A 20,356-nucleotide genomic window follows, 5' to 3' on the forward strand; every position below is an offset into this window, starting at 1 on the left:
TTTCTTTAATTATTTAGCATTTATTGGTGATTTTATTAGAATATAATCATCATTTTTGTACAATTTTAAAGGTTTGTACCTTGATTCGTTAGAACGTGATTTTATCTTACGTTATATTCAAATATCGATCGGTCGATTCTTTCTTACTCATAGATCTTAGGAGTAACGATATGAGTAGACGGTAATATTTCGTTAAAATAATTAAACGTAACAAATAAATAATAACAAAAAAGAAAACAAGGAAGGAAGATTCTTATATTTCGATACTATACTCTTCTTTTTTTAGTTGCTCTTCCTTGTTCTTTAAGAAACTGACTAGATGCGTGCATGAAATTTTACAGTCACATAAAGAAAATTGGAAAATCATTGCTTAATAATATCTTATTCGTTAGAACGTGGTGAGCAGTTCTTCTTGTATGCTAGTCGATCTAATGAGTTTTTGAGTGGAACCTAACAGGCTTTCACTTGCCAGGCTTTGGTTCTCAGATGCTATTTTCGACTTTTCTTCGTGGTACTCTTCGTTATACTCTTTCAGTCTGTTACCTAAGAACACTGCTCTCTCGCGTTTCCTAATCATAAATTCCGATAGTTGTAGCCATCTGTGTTCGTGGCATTCTTCCACCAATGGTCTTTTACTAAAATAAAAAGAAAACATATAAAAACTGCGATTCATGTAGTAATATTAAAACAGAGAATACAAACCTGGGTGCTCGTTTAAAAACCAACATAAGGAATCTAGTAGCCTCCTGACTTAACTCTTTATACAGATGTTCGAATCTGTATCTCACAAACAGAATATTTTGTCTGGTCTCATCAGGATCCTTGCCACGGAACGGTGAAATACCAGATAGGAGTATATACATTAGTACACCGACCATCCAAACGTCTGTCTGAGGATGAGCCGGTTCCTCATTGTATACCTCGGGTGCTCTATACTCTGGATGACCAGCTTTTGGTACTGTTGTACCCAACTTACTAACGAGTCGAGCAGAACCCATATCAACAAGTTTGACTTGGACCGATCTGACATTAGACATCACTATATTGTCAGGCTGAATGTCAAGATGACAATATCCTCGCCAGTGAAGGTACTGCAAACCGTCCAGAATTTGGGTCATAGCAACTGCTACGCAATTTTCTGTATATTCATGTCTACTCGAGAAATATGTGAGAATATCAGCTCCCTGAAGCTTTTCCAAGATGAACAGTGCAATCGGAGAACCTTGTGCTTTGTACGCTGCCTCCAACATCGCTATCCTCTCGTGTCTCAACGAACGAAGAGCTTCAAACTCTCTGTTCACTTGCTTTTCTGTTTCCGTATTCAGCTCCAAAATCTTGGCGACTATCACACGGTCTGTACTTTTATCAACACCTTTTACTACAACGGAGAATTGGCCTCTGGAGATCTCAGAGATGAAGCTATACTTGCTTGAGAGATTCGTGTCGGTCGACCACTCGATAGGATGGTCCTCGATGGAGTAATCCATATGTGGCTTGTCTTCATCGAGGACTATTTCTTGACCTGACTCAGTCAGTTCTTGAAGATGCCTCATAGCTCGAGTAATTTGAACCTTTGGACATCCTGGTAGTCTAGTTTTGATCAGCTTCGATGGGATACCCTTTTCGCTCCAACCGACGCGATTTCGTGCTGCTAAACGGAAGTTATAGGAAGTGTCCGGTGTCAAGTCTCTTATCATGTAAAACTCGTGATCGATGTTCGAGGCTATATCTATCCAATCGACCGAGTCACCTAGTTTGTATTGCAGATTGTAACACAAGACTGGAGAGTTGCCATCGTATTTGGGCTGCTTCCATCGTAGAAGTATTTCTGTGTCTGAGACGTCGGAAAGCTCAGGAGAATCAGGACCTGAAGGAACAACAGCTTCCACTAATCTCGTTCTAACCACAGTTTGTCCGAGGGAGTTCCTGGCGACAATCTTGTAACTACCAACATCGTGTTCCTTCGTTGGATTGAAGCTAAGTATAGATCTGCCGTCTTGGTCCTCGGTGACCTTTACTCTGTTGCTCTCCTGAATCATCATGTCATTCTTGTACCACTGAATCACTGGTTTGGGACTTCCAACAGCTAGACAAGCTAGCTGAGCAGGCATTCCTTCTTCCATGGGTTTAATTTGCGGTTTTTCACGGAAGAATGGTAGATGTCCCTCCTTCTTCGACTCTATCATTGCCTCTGCCTCTGCGTAACTATCCAATCGAGTACCCAATTCGTGTTTCAAGCGTCTCAGAGTGAAGTTATCTGTACCGTATCTACTGATTCTTGCTCGTCTCTCGTCGTCGATTTCTTCGTCCATAATATCCGTAAAGCGACGACGTTCTCGTATAATAGGTGTCCTCCAATCGAAGCTTTCTTCGGTGATGGTACGAGAGAATCCAGGACTGCGATTACACGCAACCTTCATGTATTCACGCAAACGCACAGGGAAGTCCGTGTCGCGTAATTGAAGAAGATAGGTATCTGGACCATTTTGATAGTGGCTTTCGCTCTTGATGATTCCAATCTCCGTGTCAATCGGTTCCCTCGTAGCAATCTGGTTCTCCCAAGGTTTAGCCGGAGGTCTCTTTATTGGACTGTATGGTCTTTCCTCGCTGGGCTCGGGAGTGTATTTTTGGCCAGGCGGATAGACCATTCTAGACGGGTGCTCGAAGGCTGTATTCAATTTGCGTCTGCGGAACCACGTGCGGCAGGAAGCGTTGTTATACCAATCGCGATACAGTTTGTAATAGTTCTTCAAGTTCTCTGACGGGATCTTGTACAAATCAAACGGAAGTCTGTCAGCATAGTTCAACCAAGGATGAGCAAGAGCAGCCTTGACATCCATTCTTCTATCAGCGTTGTACATCAGTAGAGAACGAATAAAATCTTTGGCTTCCTCCGAGATGTTCTCCCAACGATCATCGAACTCCCATTTTCCTTCCCTGATCTTCAGCATCGTTTCCCTGTCGTTGTTACCTCTGAATGGCGAAATTCCAGAAAGCAAGATGTACGTAATAATACCAACGGCCCACATATCCGTACTGAAGGACACTCCTTCGTTGTTAGTAACTTCCGGTGCCACGTATTCGGGCATACCATATGTCAAAGTCATTAATTTCGCGTGTGAAATTCTTCTTGCGAGCCCGAAGTCGCAGATCTTCAGGTCGTCACCACCTGTATGTGAGATCAACAGGTCTCCGAGCGTCAAACCAAGATGAGCAAAATGATTCGAATGCATGTAATCCAATCCCCACAGTAACTGTCTGATATATCCAGCAATATCTGCTTCGGTGTAGTATGCCTGTTTCGTCAAAGTGTCCACTAGCTCACCACCAGCAGCTAGTTCCATGATTAGTGTGACAGATTTATCAGTCTCATAAGCGTCGTGCAGTCTCAGCAATTTCCTATGGTTCAGACTGTTCATTATTTCTATCTCGTTGTACATGTATGGCCTAAGTTCTCCCTTCCCATGCATGACTTTGGCTGCGAAATTCTTTCCGGTGCTTCTTTCAACAGCATGGTAAGTGACACCTTGAGTACCACGGCCAAGCTCGTCACCGAGGTCGTAGAACTCATCGAGAGGCTTATCGTGATGAGGTTTAATATCAGACTTCCTCCTGTACGTTCTGTATCCGTACTCGTGCTCGTTCTCCTCCACGTGCAGCATCACGGAGCAGGAAATGGATCCGGCCACATTTCTTGCGCTTACCGAGTATAAACCTTCATCTTTCACGATGGTATCGCTGATGGTTAAAATCGTAGTGTCTGGTTCGGTGAATTCGATCCGAATTCTGGAAGAGGTAGTGAGAGGTTTCCAGTCCTTGTACCACTTGATCTCCGGGTAGGGTACACCAATAACTTTAGCCATTAGTTGTCCAGTTTTTCTAACCATTACAATAGTTTCCTCCGGTCTCTGAATAAATGTTGGGTATTCGGCAATCTGTAGCCAAACTCTCTGTCTAGCTTCACCATGTTCGTTAGTCGCGACAGCTTCGTACATTCCCTCGTCTCTTTCGAGCATCCTATTAATGAATAAAGTGGCTTGTCCATTTCTCGTATAGCTCTGATCATATCTTCCACCAGATTCTATCAATTGGTCGTTGAAATAATAGGTCATCTTGGGTTTTGGATAGCCATAAACGAACCAGAAGAGATTACAATTGTGATTCTTTACACCATATTGAGTATCGTGTTCTTGACGAAGGAATCTAGGTGCTTGAGCGTAATTGTCGTGAGGTGGTCTTTCGATGTCGAAGTCCTTGGGGAAGTAAGGACTGGTCTCCGGACGGAAGTCGATGCCAGGAGGCAAGTAAGGGAAGAATTTCGGTGGATCTGGTTCCAATTTCGCGCGATACGTTTGCGCATATGGTGAAGGGTCGCTGATTCCGTATTTGTTCTCTACACGGATACGGAACTTGTAGTCTCTGAAGGGTTCAAGGTTACGGATGTCACACACGCAGCTACGAATACCTGTGCGGACAGTGAACCAATCACCATCTGGAAGTTCGCACATTTCTATTTGATACGTCACTGGAATGCGAGGTCCAATGGGGATGGATGGTTTCCAAGAGAGTGTCAGATGACGATCCATCATTCTGCTGATAATTGGACGATCGGCCAAAGGCAATGGAACGCCAGACTTGCGGTACTTATCGAAATCTGCATATTGATCTCCTAGAGCTTTCTTTGGTCGTGGTTCCAACGATTCGTAAATTAAGTCCGCGGTGCAAGAATCTTCGCCATGAGGGTTTGATATTTTTAACATATATTTTCCCGCGTCCAATTCGTCGGCATTGTTTATAATCAAACGCAACAAGCTGCCTTCTTGGTTCATCCTGATCCTATCGGTTTGCCACATTTTGTTACCATTGTGGAACCATTGGAATTCAGGTTCTGGGATACCTGTGACGCAGGCTGTAAATTTGGCTGCCATTCCTTTATAATATTCACAGTCACCGATTTTTTTCAAGAACGATGGTGGCTCAGCCTTCTGTATCTTCTCGATTGTGTCAACCACTGCCAAATTCGCTACACACTCAGCTTCACCACCCTTATTCACTGCTTTGCACTTGTACGTTCCGGCGTCATCATAGGTACAATCTTTCACGTACAAACAGCAAACATCTCCGTCACGTTTAATCTTGTATTTATCGTCATCATTTAAGATTGGTCTGTCATTGAAGTACCATGTAATATCCGGCCGTGGTACGCCGGTGATGCGAGCTAGGAACTTGGCATCGAACGAAGGCAATTGTTGTAGATCCTTGAACTTCTGTAAGAAGTTTGGTGGTTGGAAGATCTTCCTGATGTTAGCTGTGGATTTCGTAGAGTCTTCACCGAGTGGATTCGATATACGACATTCGTATACACCAGCATCTCCAGACTCGCAAGGGTTCATCTCCAGTTCTGTCTTCTTTCCATCGCAAGTCACAGTTAAGCGATCGGATGGCTGCAGAGGAGCACCGTCCTTGGACCAGCTGACTTCTGGCACGGGATTGCCAGTGAAAGAAACAGATAAGTTTAATGGTTGACCTTCTTCGACGTAGACGTCTCGCATTGGATTCACAAATCCAGGTTTCTCTTCTGGTTGATCGGATAGAAGTTTTCCGAGAACGCTGATCGTTCCTGTACAAGATGAAGTGCCTTCTGTGTTGCTTGCAATCACTGTGTATTCTCCCGCGTCTTCTGGTGTCACTTTGTCTATGATCAACGCTTGAGTTCCATCTGGCAGATCGACAGCCTTTATATGCTTTCCATCAGGTATGAGCTGAAAACACAAAGTTGATGAAAATAAGGGAAAAGCATTCTTAAATTTTCAAGATTTGAAGAATTCATGATGATTTACAAACCTCTTCGCCGTTCTTCAGCCACTGAAGCTGTGGTGTTGGTTTGCCTAGAAGTTTGACTATCATTTTTGCCGGGAAGCCTTGCACGACATTCAATGGTTGAAGCGTGGTTATGAATTCTGGTCGTTTCTCTTTCTCTTCGATCTCTACTTTGGCGGAGCCAGTAATTTCACCGAGCGAATTGGAGACAGTCATCGAGTATACGCCAGCGTCTTCCGGACGAACATAGTCGATTCTTAAACCGATAATACCGTTTGGTTCGTTCATGAAGTATATCTCTTTCGATTGCCGTAGTGGTATGCCGTCTTTGAACCATTGAACTTGTGGGTTTGGGAAAGCAACTACTTGGGCTTCCAGTTTCAGTGGTTGTCCTACGATAGCCTTGGCGTCTTCTAATGGTTTCGAGAAAGATGGCTTTCTCCTTGCAGCTGAAATTATATTTATTATTATCATCTTCATTCCTAATTTCATTTCCTCATCAATATTTAATATAAAGGAATTTCCAAAAGATTTAATTATGAATTTAATTATTTGAATTAATCCCTAATTTGATTTTTAACCTAATCGTAAAACGTTACTCACGTTTAATAGCCACGGCACACAACGAAGACTGTTCGCCAGTAGAATTGGACATCACGAGTTTATAAGCTCCACAGTCTGTCGGTTTCACGCAATCGATCGTCAATTTAGTGCTGCCATCCGGAAGTGTCTCAATCTTCATGTGTTCATCAGGAACGATCTTCTCTCCATCTTTATACCAACCTACATCAGGTACAGGGCTACCATCGATCTTCGCTTTAAGCTCCAGACAATCACCCTCGTCCACTTCTTTTGTTTTAGGCAGAAGATGGATAAAGCTAGGAGAGATCAATTGCATCGTCAAATTACAACCAGTTTGCGCACATCCATCGACGTTGGTAGCCCGGCATTTGATTTTTCCAACATCGTCTACAGAAAATGTCGCGATGGAATAAGTGCTGTCCACGATGCCATCCACGTGTGTAGTAATTTTGTGTCGATCATCTTCTTTGATCACTTCACCATCTTTTAGCCAGATTAGCTTTGGCTTGGGGACACCGGTTACGCGAACTTTCAGTTCTAAATCTGTGCGATCTTTGCACTCTATATTGACCAAGTCCTTGAGGAAGGTTGGTGCCTCGGCTGAAAATCGAATTGTACAATTAAAAATTCTTTCTCACGACACAATGGCGAAGATAATCTTTTTCAACAATTAACATAGAACAGTAGCCAACAGTATTTACATAGATAAATTTTTATACTCACTGTGTGGAGTTAGGGTTGCTTGTCCAGTCGCTTCACCCAGATAATTCTTAGCTGTAAGATGATAAGTTCCCTTGTCTTCGACTTCCACATCCTTAATGATAAGTTTGAACTTGTTGTTCCTCCTATCCTCCTCGAAATCGTATTTATCTCCTTTCTCCAGGACTGTACCATCCTTGGTCCACGTGATATCAGGTTTTGGATTTCCTTTAACGATGGCCTCCCATGTAAATGAGTCTCCAACGGACGCGACAACGTCTTTCAATTCTTCAATTTCAGGATGTAGAAGGAGATGTAAGAAAGCCTGATTAAAGTAACAAATATTTATATATTTTCAGCTCAAACGAGTCTTCTTTATGATGTTGAATTTATACTAACGCTAGCTTCAGCTTCGCCGTATTTGTTCTTCAGTTTCAGCGTGTATTCTCCAGTGTCTTCTTTCGAGCATTTTGGCACGCTCAAAGTGACTGTAGTACTAGTTAGATTGTCATTTGCTGGCTTGCTCTGCGTGGTGAACTTTAGTCGCATGTCGTCATGTGGGATTTCTTCACCCTTGAAGTACCTTTTTAAACGAGCGACATGAAATTATAAAAAGTTATATGGCTGTTTAAGGGAATGTGGTGATGAAGTCCTAATAGTAGGACTTGCATGCTTCTAACATTATAATATATCATTACATGTACTCATAGAGGTCTGATATATTTTCTGAATAAATACTCAATGTTTCTATATTTATTTCATTTTTTGGGACAAAGTGCATTTATGCTATGTTTCCTTTGAATTTATTATTTAACATAGTGTCGCTAAAGATAATTTATGACTTATAATCAATGACGTACCCAATATCCCAATTGTGAAGCAGTAGCAAAGAAAATAGGGATAAAATAAGTAGTATTACAAATAGTACTGACAAATAATGTATAAATAGTCCCGTGAATAGCATTAAAAAATCATGGATAATATTTGAAGGACCAGTACAAAAGTCTAAAAACTGTTAAAAAATCAATGATGAAATATACCATGTTGTGTCAGGAACAGGATCAGCAGTGAACGTAGCCTTAAACTGTCCGGTCTTTCCTTTGGCCACATCCACGTCATTCAAAGGTTCAGTAAACTTGGGTCTTCGAAGTTCGTCCACAGTTTCAACAGTCAAATATCCTTCGACCATAACTTCGCCAAGTTTGTTCGTGAACGTGCATGTATACACTCCTTCGTCTTCAAGAATGGCCTTTTGAAGTTCCAAAGTAAAAAGTTCTCCAGCGCTGGTGATTCTGATGCGTTCTCCGCTTCGAAGAGGTTTCCCATTCTTGAACCATTTTCCATCGGCCCTTGGTAAACTCGTCGCTCTGATACTGAACACGACCGTCTGGGTTTCGTAGATCGTTTTATCGCTGAGGGTCGCTTCGATGATGTGAGGAGGCGCTAATTGGGAAATACCAAGATTAGAATGCTTTTCGTGAACAATTGAAGACTAGATTCTGGATGGTCAGATCTAAAAGTTCGTTTTCGTTTTTGCCGTGCATCTAGTGCGTCCTTGCGCTTGCGCCACGTGCTGCATTGTTATTTTATACATTTTTAAATCTAAAATACCAGACAATTTTTTGTATTAATTAAATTAATTTTAATTTATTTTTTAATTTAATTTTTAATTTAATTTAATTAATTTAATTTTGTTCTATTTATAATTTGAAATTGTCTAGTACTTTTTCTAATTGCTTACCTTGATGAAAACGAAAAGTTCCAGCCAGGTTCGACTGATTATTCTTGCACTGTATAAGCGGTAAGTGTCTGGACTGAGTATAGAAGTGCCGACAAAATTTAATGCTTCCCCTTGCATTATAATTTTAGTGCAAGAATAGTGAAGAATATAAACGGTGAAATGAAAAAATAGAAAATAATATTAAATGATTCTCGGGAAGTATTAAACTTTGTTACGCGCTTCGTCAGGTGTTAACATGCAACGGCAACATACATATGATGATTCGATATGATTAACACAAAGCTTGAAACAGATTACACAGAGACAAACAAGGAAAACACAGGAACAATGCTGGAAGCGTGTAAAAAGAATGCCAGAAGAACGCTGCGAATAATCGATCTTAGACTCTGTCGAACTGCCAGAACGAATGCGTTCGAACAGCCGATGGAGCAATCCGGTCGTACCTGAGTCTCTGGAGGATTCTTTTTCAAGGATATCGTCCAAAACGCTGCGCTGCCGTTTAACGCGATCTAGAAGAGCCTCGAGCTCTTCGTCGACCTCTTCATCACCGCTTTGAGCAGCCTTCAACGCGCTCTCCCTTGATACCGATCTTTCCAACACTTTCTTCGATTCCGTCGAGTCCATTCTCTCTATTTTCGAGCTCTGTCTCGAAAGTCCATTTTGTATAGATCCTCGACGCTCTTCCACGTTCATCTCGACAACTTTCTCCGCGGTCGAATCTACTCGTTCGATCTTGTGCTTCGTCAACTTGCTTTCCTCGATCGTAGGAGTCTGTGGTTGTTCTAGCTCCACGGAGGACATCTTCCTGAAAGAACCACCGTTCTCAAGGACAGCGGATCGAGGTAGCTTTACGCTTTCCTGTGTCAATTTCTCCGATGGCAACTCTTCCAGAGACCGTTCCTCCATGATGGTTTCCGTGATTAACGAAGCTCTGTAAGGTTTCGCGTCGTCTAGGACCTTTTCATCAGGCAGACGGCTGTTACCATTGAACTCTTCGTACGATCCATTCGTCAATTTCACGTCTTCGGATAATTCAGCGCACTGCATGACGTCCTCGGTGCTGACGTCTCTTGAAATCGCTTTCAGAGTCGACTCGTCGTCCGAAACAGAAACGATCGATACCCCACGGTTTACCTGAAGCCTCGACCTGTTATCCTCGCTGTTCTCCGAGAATTCCTCGATTAACACGCCGTTCTGTGGTTTCTGGACGGATTCTTCTTGCACGCTGTAGCTATAGGTGGCAATCTCTTCGACGCCAGGACCGTCCGTGTTCGTTTCCTGGCACTCGACCTTTGTCGCGGTCATCTTGCTGATCGTGTGGCTCTCGTCGGGACCTGTGAACGCTTGGACTGGTCACAACAGCTCTTTTGACTACTACCTACTAGAGAGCAGAGACGATCCGTGCTACTCGACGACTTTCGCGACGATCTGTCTCCTCTGATCTGTAGAGGAGCTATAGCCACTCGAAAGCAGTTTCACTTTGATCGAGGCTCGTGAAATCTTTGGTCGGTGTGGCGTTATTTTATGCTCTCGTGCGTACGGATTTTGTGACTGACGTGGAAGATTTTATTCGAAACTGAATCGCTTATCGATTTTATAGAAATTTTTGTAGTAAACGAAAATGGTAAATATTCAAGCTACATCTTTTGTTTGGATATTCTTATAGTACATAGGAAATGAAATAGAATCTTTGTTTCTCAATATGTTTATATTGAAGCTGCTAGAAGCTTAAAGCTTCAGAAGCTGTAGAAGATTAAATTTGTCAAAATAATTGTCACTTAGTATCGTAATTTTTGTTTTAATTGTTTTCTGAATTAATTCAGTCACAAAATTCCTGTTTACGACGATGGTTACATGAATGTAAATAGCGAGTAGTTGTTCAGCGTGTGCGAAATTTACCTGTGAGTATAGCTTCGTGGGTCGTCGTGGAGGCCACGGAGATCGTGATCGTTTCACCCTGGCCCCGTATTACTTGGACGCTTTGTTTCTCCAGTTTCACTCGACCTGAATTTATCAGACATGTTTTTTGGGCTACGATTCTACGTCTACGATTAATCAGCCATCGTTTTAACATCAATTAGCATATCGGCAAGGCTATTCGTATTTTTTTATATCTTGCCTTTCGATCGTGTCAGCGATACAAAATTAAGCTCCTATCGCAAGGATTTCGATGGATTAGAAAAAGGAAAAAAAATTATATACGTATATAATGTTAACAGAAAAAAGAGGATATAACGAAGCTCGCTTGCTTTGCGTCTTAAATGTATACTCAAACACAAAACGCACTATTTTTATCTTTCTACTCCCTTGAATAGATTGAAAAAGGAAAAAGAACGACCAAAAAACGCGACACGTTCTCTTGGAACGTTTCAAAAGTCTTACCAAAATCTTGCGACACCGCGTCGATCGCAGAAGACAGATTTTTAGAGCTTTCAAGCGTTTCAATAGCAGACTGACTATATAAAATATTCTTTCCTTGTTACACTCGTTGTTACAGTGTTATCGACGATCGTTTGTTATCGTTTCGTTTCGACGATCGTTTTGATTACCTTCCGATCCGGATTCCTCCGCGCGTTCCTTCTTCGTTTCAATCTCCTCCTCCTCGACTTTCTGCGCTTTCGTTTCCTCTTCCTCGACGCTGATCTTTTCGACGGTCTCCTTCTTCATTTCCGTTTTTTCCTCCACGCTTTCTTCCGTTTTCGCTATAGAATTCATACATTTTGGGACTTTTTGAGAACACAATGTGATGGGGGACATAGATGAACTCTATGAAGATTCGTTACAAACGTATGAAATAGAATAGGCAACGCATGATAGTGACAGTAGTACAGGTGTACATACAAATACGTCGTAAGAATGGTTTTTTTGGTTTTATCAGAAGAAAAAACGACAGAAAACACGGGAAACGTGAGATACATGTATAAGGGGGCAGAAACAAGAGGATAAAGGCACGAACAAAAGGTTCATTTCAGTGTCAGATTCGTGACGCGAGATTATTTTCTCTGTGCTTTAGAGATTATACTCGTCACATCGGTATGAACAACAAACTGAACATGAAACCGTACCTTTCCTTAAGTACTTACTGAATGTGGGGAAAATCGAACGCACGACGATTCGCTGGCAAGTTTCTCAAAAATGAAAAATGTATAGGGGTACGCGAGGCGTTTGATGAGCTGCCCCATCAATTCTGTTAATTCTGGAAAATTCTAACGTCAATAAGATCGAACTTACCGATCGTCTTTTTGAATCTTTTTCTTTAATAACGAATAAAGAACAGGAACGACGGAGCAGCGCAACAATCGAACCCTATTTTATTTATAGAATGAGAAAAGCTGTTTGGATTCTTACTCAATATCATAACTTTGCTCTTGCTAGTCACGTAGCCTAGCTCGTTTTCTGCTCGAACCTCGTAGATGCCTGCGTCTGAACCTTTCACTAAAGTCACCGTCAGATCGTAGTTTTCCTGCCGTTTGCTATCTCTCGTAATTTTAATTCTCGCGTCTGTTGAAACCTCCTTGCCATCTTTGTACCATTTCACCTCGGGATCTGGCGTACCGGATACTTCGAAGATCAGTTTCAATGTATCGCCTTCGTTGATTCTTTGGTCGACGAGCTTCTTCAACAATTTCGGTCTGGTGTTCACGATTAACGTAGAACTGCTTTTGACTTCACCAAATTCGTTCTTCAATTTGCAAGTGTACGTTCCTTTCATTTCAGCCTTAACTTCGGACATGATTAACTTGACGAAATTGCCTTCCTCCGTGCGAATATAGTCTTTTTTCTTTTCCGTGATCTCCATGTCGCCGATATACCAATGGACGCTCGGTTTTGGGCATCCACCGATTTCTACCTTGAACTCGATGTTCTTCGTGCCTTCGTTGACTGTGACGTCGTACATTTTCGTTTTGAATCGCGGAAGACCATTCACCTGGAAAACGAGAAATGATCATGATTATTCTAAGCGTCGTAAATTAAGTATGAAAAATAGTAATCTTCTCTTATTTAAAAATAGTTAATATCGTTTAAAAATGACGCTGTTCTATTCACCTGTATCACAGTTTCATCAGTGACAGTTCCATGATCGGAGAAGATTTCCGCCTTGTAATCTCCTGCGTCCTCGCTTACTATACCAGTGATCTTTAGAATGAATGTCTTGCCTTGCTGAATCATTTTTATGCGACTGTCTTCAACAAGCAGTTCTCCATCTCTGTACCATTTAATATTAGGTGGCATCAGTGAGTCCACGTCTACGGACAAAGTAAGAGTGCTTTTTTGATCTAAAATTTGTGGTTCGCCTAATCCCTTCGTGATCTTCGGTGGACTTAATACTTTCAGCTTCCAAATTTCTGTCGTCTGATTGACTTCATTTCGTGCAACAATCGAGTATGAACCAGCATCGTCCAAACGAGCGTTTCTTATTGTTAACTTGTAAGTTTCGTTGCCTTCTTTAATGATACTTATACGACCGTCTTCCCGTAGTTCTTGGCCATCCTTGTACCATTTAACTTCTGGTGCTGGTGTGGCTTCGATTTGCACGAGCATCGTCAACGTTTCGTCGATGATCACAGACATGTCAGTTTGCTTTTTCGTGATTTTTGGCGCAGACTTCACGATCAGCTCGATCTGAGTGGTATCTTCGCCTAATTCGTTCTTTGCTCTGATGGTGTAGGTGCCTGCATCCTTGGCAGTGACGTTCTTGATCACCAAGGACATAGATTCTTCATCCTCCCAAAGGTACTTGTATCTTCCACCAGCAACGATTTCCTCTCCATCTTTGCTCCATTTGATGTCTGGTTTTGGATATCCTCTGATTTGTAGTTCCAACATGGCAGATCCGCCGGCACTTACTTCCGAATGCCTGGCTTCTGAACACAGTTTTGGCTTTTCTGGATCTTTCAACAACTGGTTCACCGCGCCTTGCACCGTTAGTTCTGCGCTGCAGCTAATGTTACCTAGGTTTTGAGTTTTTTAAATTAATATATCAAATCATCTACATATATATTATTATTATAATGACATCTATAGGTTTCTGAAGATATTTTTTTGGAGCATAGCTGGTCACTTGAAGATCATGTCGTGGTCGTGTCATACAACATGGACGTTTAGAGTCTAAAAAACCTATGAAATTATTAACAAATGGATTATTACCTGTACTAGTTTGCGCGACGCAAGTGTAAAGACCAGCATCCTCAGGTTTGACATGCTGGAATACTAAAGCCAAGGTGTCTTCGTTGTCCTTGAACAGCACTTTGAAGCGTTCTTCTGGGTCGAAAGGCTTTCCATCGCGTAACCAGGTGAACCGGGGTTCCATGCCAGGTTCGAGGAAGTCTTCAGGAAGGTATAACATTTTTTCATCCGATACAGTTACAGTTGCCTCGCAGGAAGCTTCTCCAAATCGATTCTTCGCGGTGCATGAATATTTGCCAGCGTCTTGCTTTTGGACGTCCGCGATTACTAACTCGTAGAAACCTTTGTCTGCTTGTTCTGTGACGATCTTTACACGTGGATGGTTCACATCGATTAAAACGTTGTCTTTGAAGCTGTATTAAAAACAAATTAAAAGACATAAATTAAACACATTCTTCGGATATCATTCTTTGTTTACAACTGACAAAATATAGCTTACAATTTCATCTCAGGATTAGGATCTCCTTTCACTTTCACCATGAAACGCAGATAAGTATTTTCCAAGAGTTCCGTGTCCTTCAATCGCACCAAGAAGATTGGTGCATTAGCTTCTGCTCTTGCTTTTTTCTCTTCAGGGGTTACTAAAATTAATAAAAAAAAAACAATGTTTAATTTTTACATGGTACTTTATCTATCATAGCATGCAAATGTCATAAACGTACGTTTTTGTACAATAAGTTGAGCAGTGCAAGTAGACTGGCCTTCACTGTTCATAGCTCTAGCGATATAAATGCCAGAATCCGACTCGAGAACGTTCTGAAGTTGAAGTTTGAAGGTTTTTCCAGTGGCAGAGGCTGTTAGACGATCTGCTAATCTATCATCCAATGGTTTGTTGTCTTTTAGCCATTGCACTCTTGTTGTTGCATCGGTGTGCAATAGAGTGCACTCGAAGGAAGTCGTTTCTCCAGCTATGTAAAGCAATGATTCACAAAATTATTAAAAAATATTGATGAATGAAACAGAAGGCAAATTGTTATCGTACATCTAGTTGAAAAATTTATATACAATATGGTACAGTCAAAAATACTTGATCTTTATACAAAAGAATTGTAGGATATAACAGTGTCTAGAACTGAAGTAATTCTTGTTGCGTTCATATGCAAGAACGGAGGAGGGAGACTACTATAAAATTTACAAAATGGATGTATCGAATATATCACAAATGTTTAGTATTTCACAAATTTTTGTATTTATACTTCATTTTGTCTGGTTGATGATCGGAAGCGTGTTGCGTGTGTAATGTGCTTTTCCTATACAAAAAAATTTCTATATAAAATAAAATACGTATAAAAAAGAAGATAATACAGCAATCACAGAAAGAACAGCTATTTGAAAAATGTAGACAATAAAGCAGATCGTGTTAAATCGTCAAGTGTGCCAGTGTTCTAAGATATAAAAAGAGGAAAATATGAAAGTGTGAAGTGTAACGTGAGTCTGTGATGTATTTTCGTGAATGATAGACAACATCTAGGATTAATTTGAAGCTTGACCAACCGCCTAGTGGAATGTTGAAGCAATTTTACTCAGCTGGCTAGAAGAAAAAATATAAGAAGAAGAACAAAGTATAAACTATTCTTGATACAGTATGACAGAAGATTGATAGAAAAAAATGTGCAATACAGTGGATGATCAGAAAGTAGTCAAATTCTGTGTCACTTTACCTACGGCGTGTATCAATTCCACGTTATTTTCTGGTATCGCTAGAACAGTAAAAATGGATCTTATGTCACCCGTTCGAGCAAACTTCCTTTACTTGTAATCACATACTTTCATTCTCCATTGATAATCTATTGAGCGTATTCTAATGAATTTTTAAAATCTAGTACCGATTATACATATTCTTGAAGCCTTTATATGTTATTTATTTTTTAGTTATGAACTACTCTACATCTCTTACTCTATATCTCAACTATATCTACTTTCACATCTGATCACTTACGTTCAACGTTGGATCCCTCGAGAGTCTTGACGAACACAGGTTTTCCTATTCCACTACCACTTTCGATCTTCTTGGTGTCCGACCTGGTTTCTACCGCACTGGCACCAGCTTGGTAAGTACTGGAGCTCGCCTCCATCCTTACTGCACTGCTCATGGATGATTCCATGTATGCCGCACTCTGGCTACTGGATACTGAAGAATACTCTTTACAGGTAAATACAAACAACTATTAATAACCAATCAAAAGGAATCGCTTGAATTGTTAAGTTGCTTAGAAACTTCTGAAGTTAGATTTTCCTTGTATGCTTAAAACCTTATGTATGAATTCATAGAAATTTTACTTAAAACAATTTATTAAAATTATTTCATTCTTTTTAAAGAAGCACAAACTTCTCGATGAATCTAATAAAACTACTCGTTCTTTACCTTCGACAACTTTCGAAGAGCTGCTAAATCTACTGGAAGAATATCTTCGAGACATGTCTGCACCTTCTTCCTCAACTTTAGCTTTCTCCGGATTTCCTGGATTGTCCTTCTTCTTTTCGTCGGGATTTGGTCCCGGATTTGCTTTTTCTGGTCCTGGGTTTGCTTCTGCCTTCTTTGGTCCTGGATTAGCCTCTGAAGGTTTTGGTCCTGGGTTTGCTGTTGTCTTCTGAGGACTACCTGGATTTGCTTTAATTTCCTCCTTGATTTCTGGCACTTCTGTCAGTTGTAAGTCATCTGCAGCGTGTTCAGCGAGTGCCACCACGTCACTCGCGTACTGTCGTATTTCTTTCAACCAGTAGGCCTTTACTAGATCCTTATGGGCTACTAACGTAATGGGGTAGGCTGAGCTCGCCGGATTGTGTAGTTCGAAAGATCGTATGTCACCTGGATGGTCCTTCACCTCTACTTCCGGTAGCTGAGATTGACATTAGATGATAAGTAGATAAATAGAATAATGGATGATACTTTATCATAGTTAGTCTTTTTGTTAATTACCCTAGCCGGGGTATAATTTCTTTATAGAGATCATATTGATTACAATAACTTCTTTACTCTAGGGATTTTACTCTATCTTTTTACATGTTATTTAATTTCCATCAAAAATAATTCTATTATATATATTAATACTTACAAGTAATGATTTGCCTTTAATAACTTGTAATTCCATAATCATTGAAGTTTCTGATTAAGGAAGATTACTAAGGGTGAATACTCACTCGAATAATGTCTTTGAGGACGAAGACCGATCTGTCTTCTGATATTCGTCTGACTTTGCAGACGAGTATGCGAGCCTTAAAGAGGAACAGATACCTTTCCTTGCTCTTACCGTCCTTGTCAATTACCGTGTACCACTCCTGTCAATCGCACATCACATGTTACAGCAATTTATCAAAGTATATACTCTAATATGATCACGATCGATAAGAGTCCACTTGAAATATACTGACGTGTGTGAGTAATCTACCAAGTTTGTGAATATTTCCTTTATATCCTTCGATATTGCTTATGAACTTATTGTCTGTCGCCCTATGAGGGATACCTAGCATCAACTCCAAAGCCTTTTGGAGGTCGTCGCAGTTTTCGCCTAGTCGGGTCGAATACTTCACCAGCTCCTGCAAACATCGTTTAAATCATGCAGAAATCTGTTGGAAATTTTCGAATATAAAACAGATGCTATTCATCTTTTGCAATTTTTTCAATCAAAATATTCGCAAAGTGAGTGGAAAATACATCATAGTTTCAAACTGAAATTAAGTTCACGAGCGATTGAAGACTAATTTTCCATTTGTTCAGTTCAATAGATTTCGCGTGCGGTTTTTCTATGACAGAGAGGCGGCGGGAAAGATAACACGTCGTGAAGATGACCCGTTTTTAGCTCGCTAAATCCGTACTGCGCCCACTCGTTCCAACACCACGACGAAACGCTCTGTTGCGGCATTGCAACTATACCACGACGAACTTTGTGACTTCCCTTGATCTATATCCAAGCGTACCGTATCATGGAAGTGAAACGATGTCATTCAGGTCGATCGAATATTCGACAGATCTCGAGCACAGACGTGATCGGATACGGTAGCTTACCAAATATTCCAACAATTGTAGAAATCCTTTATGAATATATTATGTGCGTTAATCGAGTATGACAGTCTCGTTACAGCGTTAATCTCAAATTATTTCGCATACAAAATTCCAAAATATTTCGCATACAAAATTCCCAAATATTTCGCATACAAAATTCCAAAATATTTCGCATAACACATACGATATAAGCATAAAAGTTTTCATGGTAACTGTCCAAGTACTTTCGTAAGCCACTACATAACATGAAAATAGAGTCTTCTTCATACATTTTACCTTTGCAAAATAATTCTTCGATCATTTCGAATAGAATCGTTCGAATTACCTTTTCACAAATACCACGGACGAAGTCTTGAACTATCTCGAACACGTTTGAAGATATTTGAAAAATAGTTTAACTCAGTCGCGTTTCGTCCTCAGCGCCTCTCGTCACCTTTATGTTCCGGGCAACCAGCCCAGACCAATTTGTGGCTTAAGCCAAAGGTTTAAGGTAACAAACCAAGATTATATGTACGAGCAATAACACGATCGCTATCGATCACGTGCAATCTATTCTTCCGTGTTATTTCACGCGATCCTCTCGATCAAAGTTCGAACCTTGTCCACCGAGTTTAATTATTTTCTTTCGTTTTCTTATTATTTTACGGAGATGGCACTTAAATTTTTGAAGAGAGAGCGTCTGAAATAATAATTATTCGTTTGGAACGCGTTTTCAAGGCGAATCGGGAAGTATTTTAGCGCCGGGCTAATTTTATCTGACAGATTGAAATTTCGACGCGGATATAGGTCACGTGCGGATTCTACAGGTCGTCGTGTCTCGCGTCACCAGCAGGTCGATTTTTCCGTTTATAGATATCGACGTAATGCAAAAGTTTTCCTCTCTCTCTCTATCTCTCAATTTCTTATTCCAGTGAAAATAGAACCAAGAAACACGTGTATAAAATAAAAGAGAAACTAGAAACACGACGTAGGAATTCGGTGATTCACTTTCTTCTTTGCTGTTACAACAAAACGAAGAAAATAGAAAATCACGCTATACGAACGTATAACGCACGTTTCTCGCTATTTTTCATTGTCCCGACAGTTTATCAAAAACGTCGAATTTATCGTAGAGCGTCTAATAAACGTGTTTGAACTATGTTCGAAATGATATCATGCGAATAGGGACATCGATACCGAGCTTACGCATCGAGCGTCCTATCGAATTTCAGCGAAAACTTTGTACGAAAATCAGCGATGCGGGTACAAGTTCGTGCAAAACTGCTGGAATGCTTTCAAAAGATACACTAGCCATGCTGTATTTCTGTCATAACACCCTTGAAATGTATTTTCGATCTGGATCCGCGTTAACAATCTTCCGCCATTCAGCGCGAGATTTCGTAAAGAATGGATGAAAAAGCGGGTTAAAGAGCAACCTTACCTTGAGCAGGAGCTGGTAGTCGTTTATGCGTTGTATCGGAAGTTTCAAGTGTTCCGATAGGCTTTTGTCGTCACGGAGAGTCTGGCTCAGCTCCTGTAAATAATTATATTTTTCCAAACTTTATTCTACGTCGTTTTAAATAAGATGTTGCGCAAAAATATTGTCCTAAGATTTTTGTATATTTTAAACACGTTAAAAAGTTCAAAACGTTCAAGATTCTTAAATACCGGTGTGAAGGGTTGAAAATATTATTTTTTCCAAATTTGAAAATATTATTCTTTCAAGATTGTTCGTCGTGAAGTAAAGAGAAGATAAGAGATCGATCGAAAATTGGAAATTGTAGTTTCTCATCGTAGAACACCGAATTGTTCGACGCCGTAATTCGACACCAGGATGAAGAGACGCGTATTTTTGGATGCGACTGGATTTTCCACGCATTATTATATTTCCTATCGATCAGCTTAGGCAAATCTAGCGATGTAGGAGTTATATATCATCTACCAAGGTGAAGAATATTTTTGATTAATAATTTATTGATGGTTATCACACACCTTTGCTACTCTATTCGAAACTCCATAACTTACGTGTCTCCTACTATCGAAAATTCCAAGTAAATCATCTGTCACATGTATCACTGACACTGTATCGATTAAATTAAACGAATTTCGTAACAAAATGTCTGTACCGATCTTCACAGTATCGAACCATTTACAGGAAAAGACGAAGCAATTTCAAAAATCATCTTGAAGGCACAAAATATTTCAAGGAATCGAAAAGACCTTGTCTATAAAAATGATGAAAAATCTTGTTCACCAGAGAATAAAATTCCTATAGAATCGTTAGTATTCGAACAAAAGTGGTTCACCAACCAAGAAGTTGCAAGATCCACGTTGAAAAAAATTGT

The 20,356-nt window shown here is 40.4% G+C and overlaps 1 protein-coding gene across 7 annotated transcripts in view; it reads right to left on the bottom strand.

Moving 5' to 3' along the window:
• Obsc (Obscurin) overlaps positions 1-20,356 on the bottom strand; it is a 45,998-nt gene continuing 25,642 nt past the window's right edge. For 4 of the 7 annotated variants that reach the window (XM_072012751.1, XM_072012747.1, XM_072012745.1 and 1 more), the window contains 21 exons: positions 19,453-19,545; positions 17,402-17,566; positions 17,171-17,308; positions 16,395-16,869; positions 15,969-16,172; positions 15,691-15,729; positions 14,692-14,937; positions 14,469-14,610; positions 13,991-14,382; positions 12,890-13,794; positions 12,191-12,770; positions 11,392-11,544; positions 10,742-10,846; positions 9,286-10,176; positions 8,142-8,544; positions 7,501-7,684; positions 7,126-7,426; positions 6,424-7,002; positions 5,845-6,269; positions 703-5,762; positions 1-635 (listed from right to left, as the gene is read on the bottom strand). In XM_072012751.1, coding sequence (XP_071868852.1) covers positions 389-635; positions 703-5,762; positions 5,845-6,269; positions 6,424-7,002; positions 7,126-7,426; positions 7,501-7,684; positions 8,142-8,544; positions 9,286-10,176; positions 10,742-10,846; positions 11,392-11,544; positions 12,191-12,770; positions 12,890-13,794; positions 13,991-14,382; positions 14,469-14,610; positions 14,692-14,937; positions 15,691-15,729; positions 15,969-16,172; positions 16,395-16,869; positions 17,171-17,308; positions 17,402-17,566; positions 19,453-19,545 — 11,727 coding nt within the window. In that variant the 3' untranslated portion in view covers positions 1-388. The remainder of the gene's footprint in view (positions 636-702; positions 5,763-5,844; positions 6,270-6,423; positions 7,003-7,125; positions 7,427-7,500; positions 7,685-8,141; positions 8,545-9,285; positions 10,177-10,741; positions 10,847-11,391; positions 11,545-12,190; positions 12,771-12,889; positions 13,795-13,990; positions 14,383-14,468; positions 14,611-14,691; positions 14,938-15,690; positions 15,730-15,968; positions 16,173-16,394; positions 16,870-17,170; positions 17,309-17,401; positions 17,567-19,452; positions 19,546-20,356) is intronic. The other 3 variants (XM_072012746.1, XM_072012749.1, XM_072012750.1) reach the window with 3 other exon arrangements.

Source organism: Bombus fervidus, chromosome 11 (genome assembly GCF_041682495.2).
Source record: "Bombus fervidus isolate BK054 chromosome 11, iyBomFerv1, whole genome shotgun sequence".
Classification (NCBI taxonomy): Eukaryota; Metazoa; Arthropoda; class Insecta; order Hymenoptera; family Apidae; genus Bombus; species Bombus fervidus.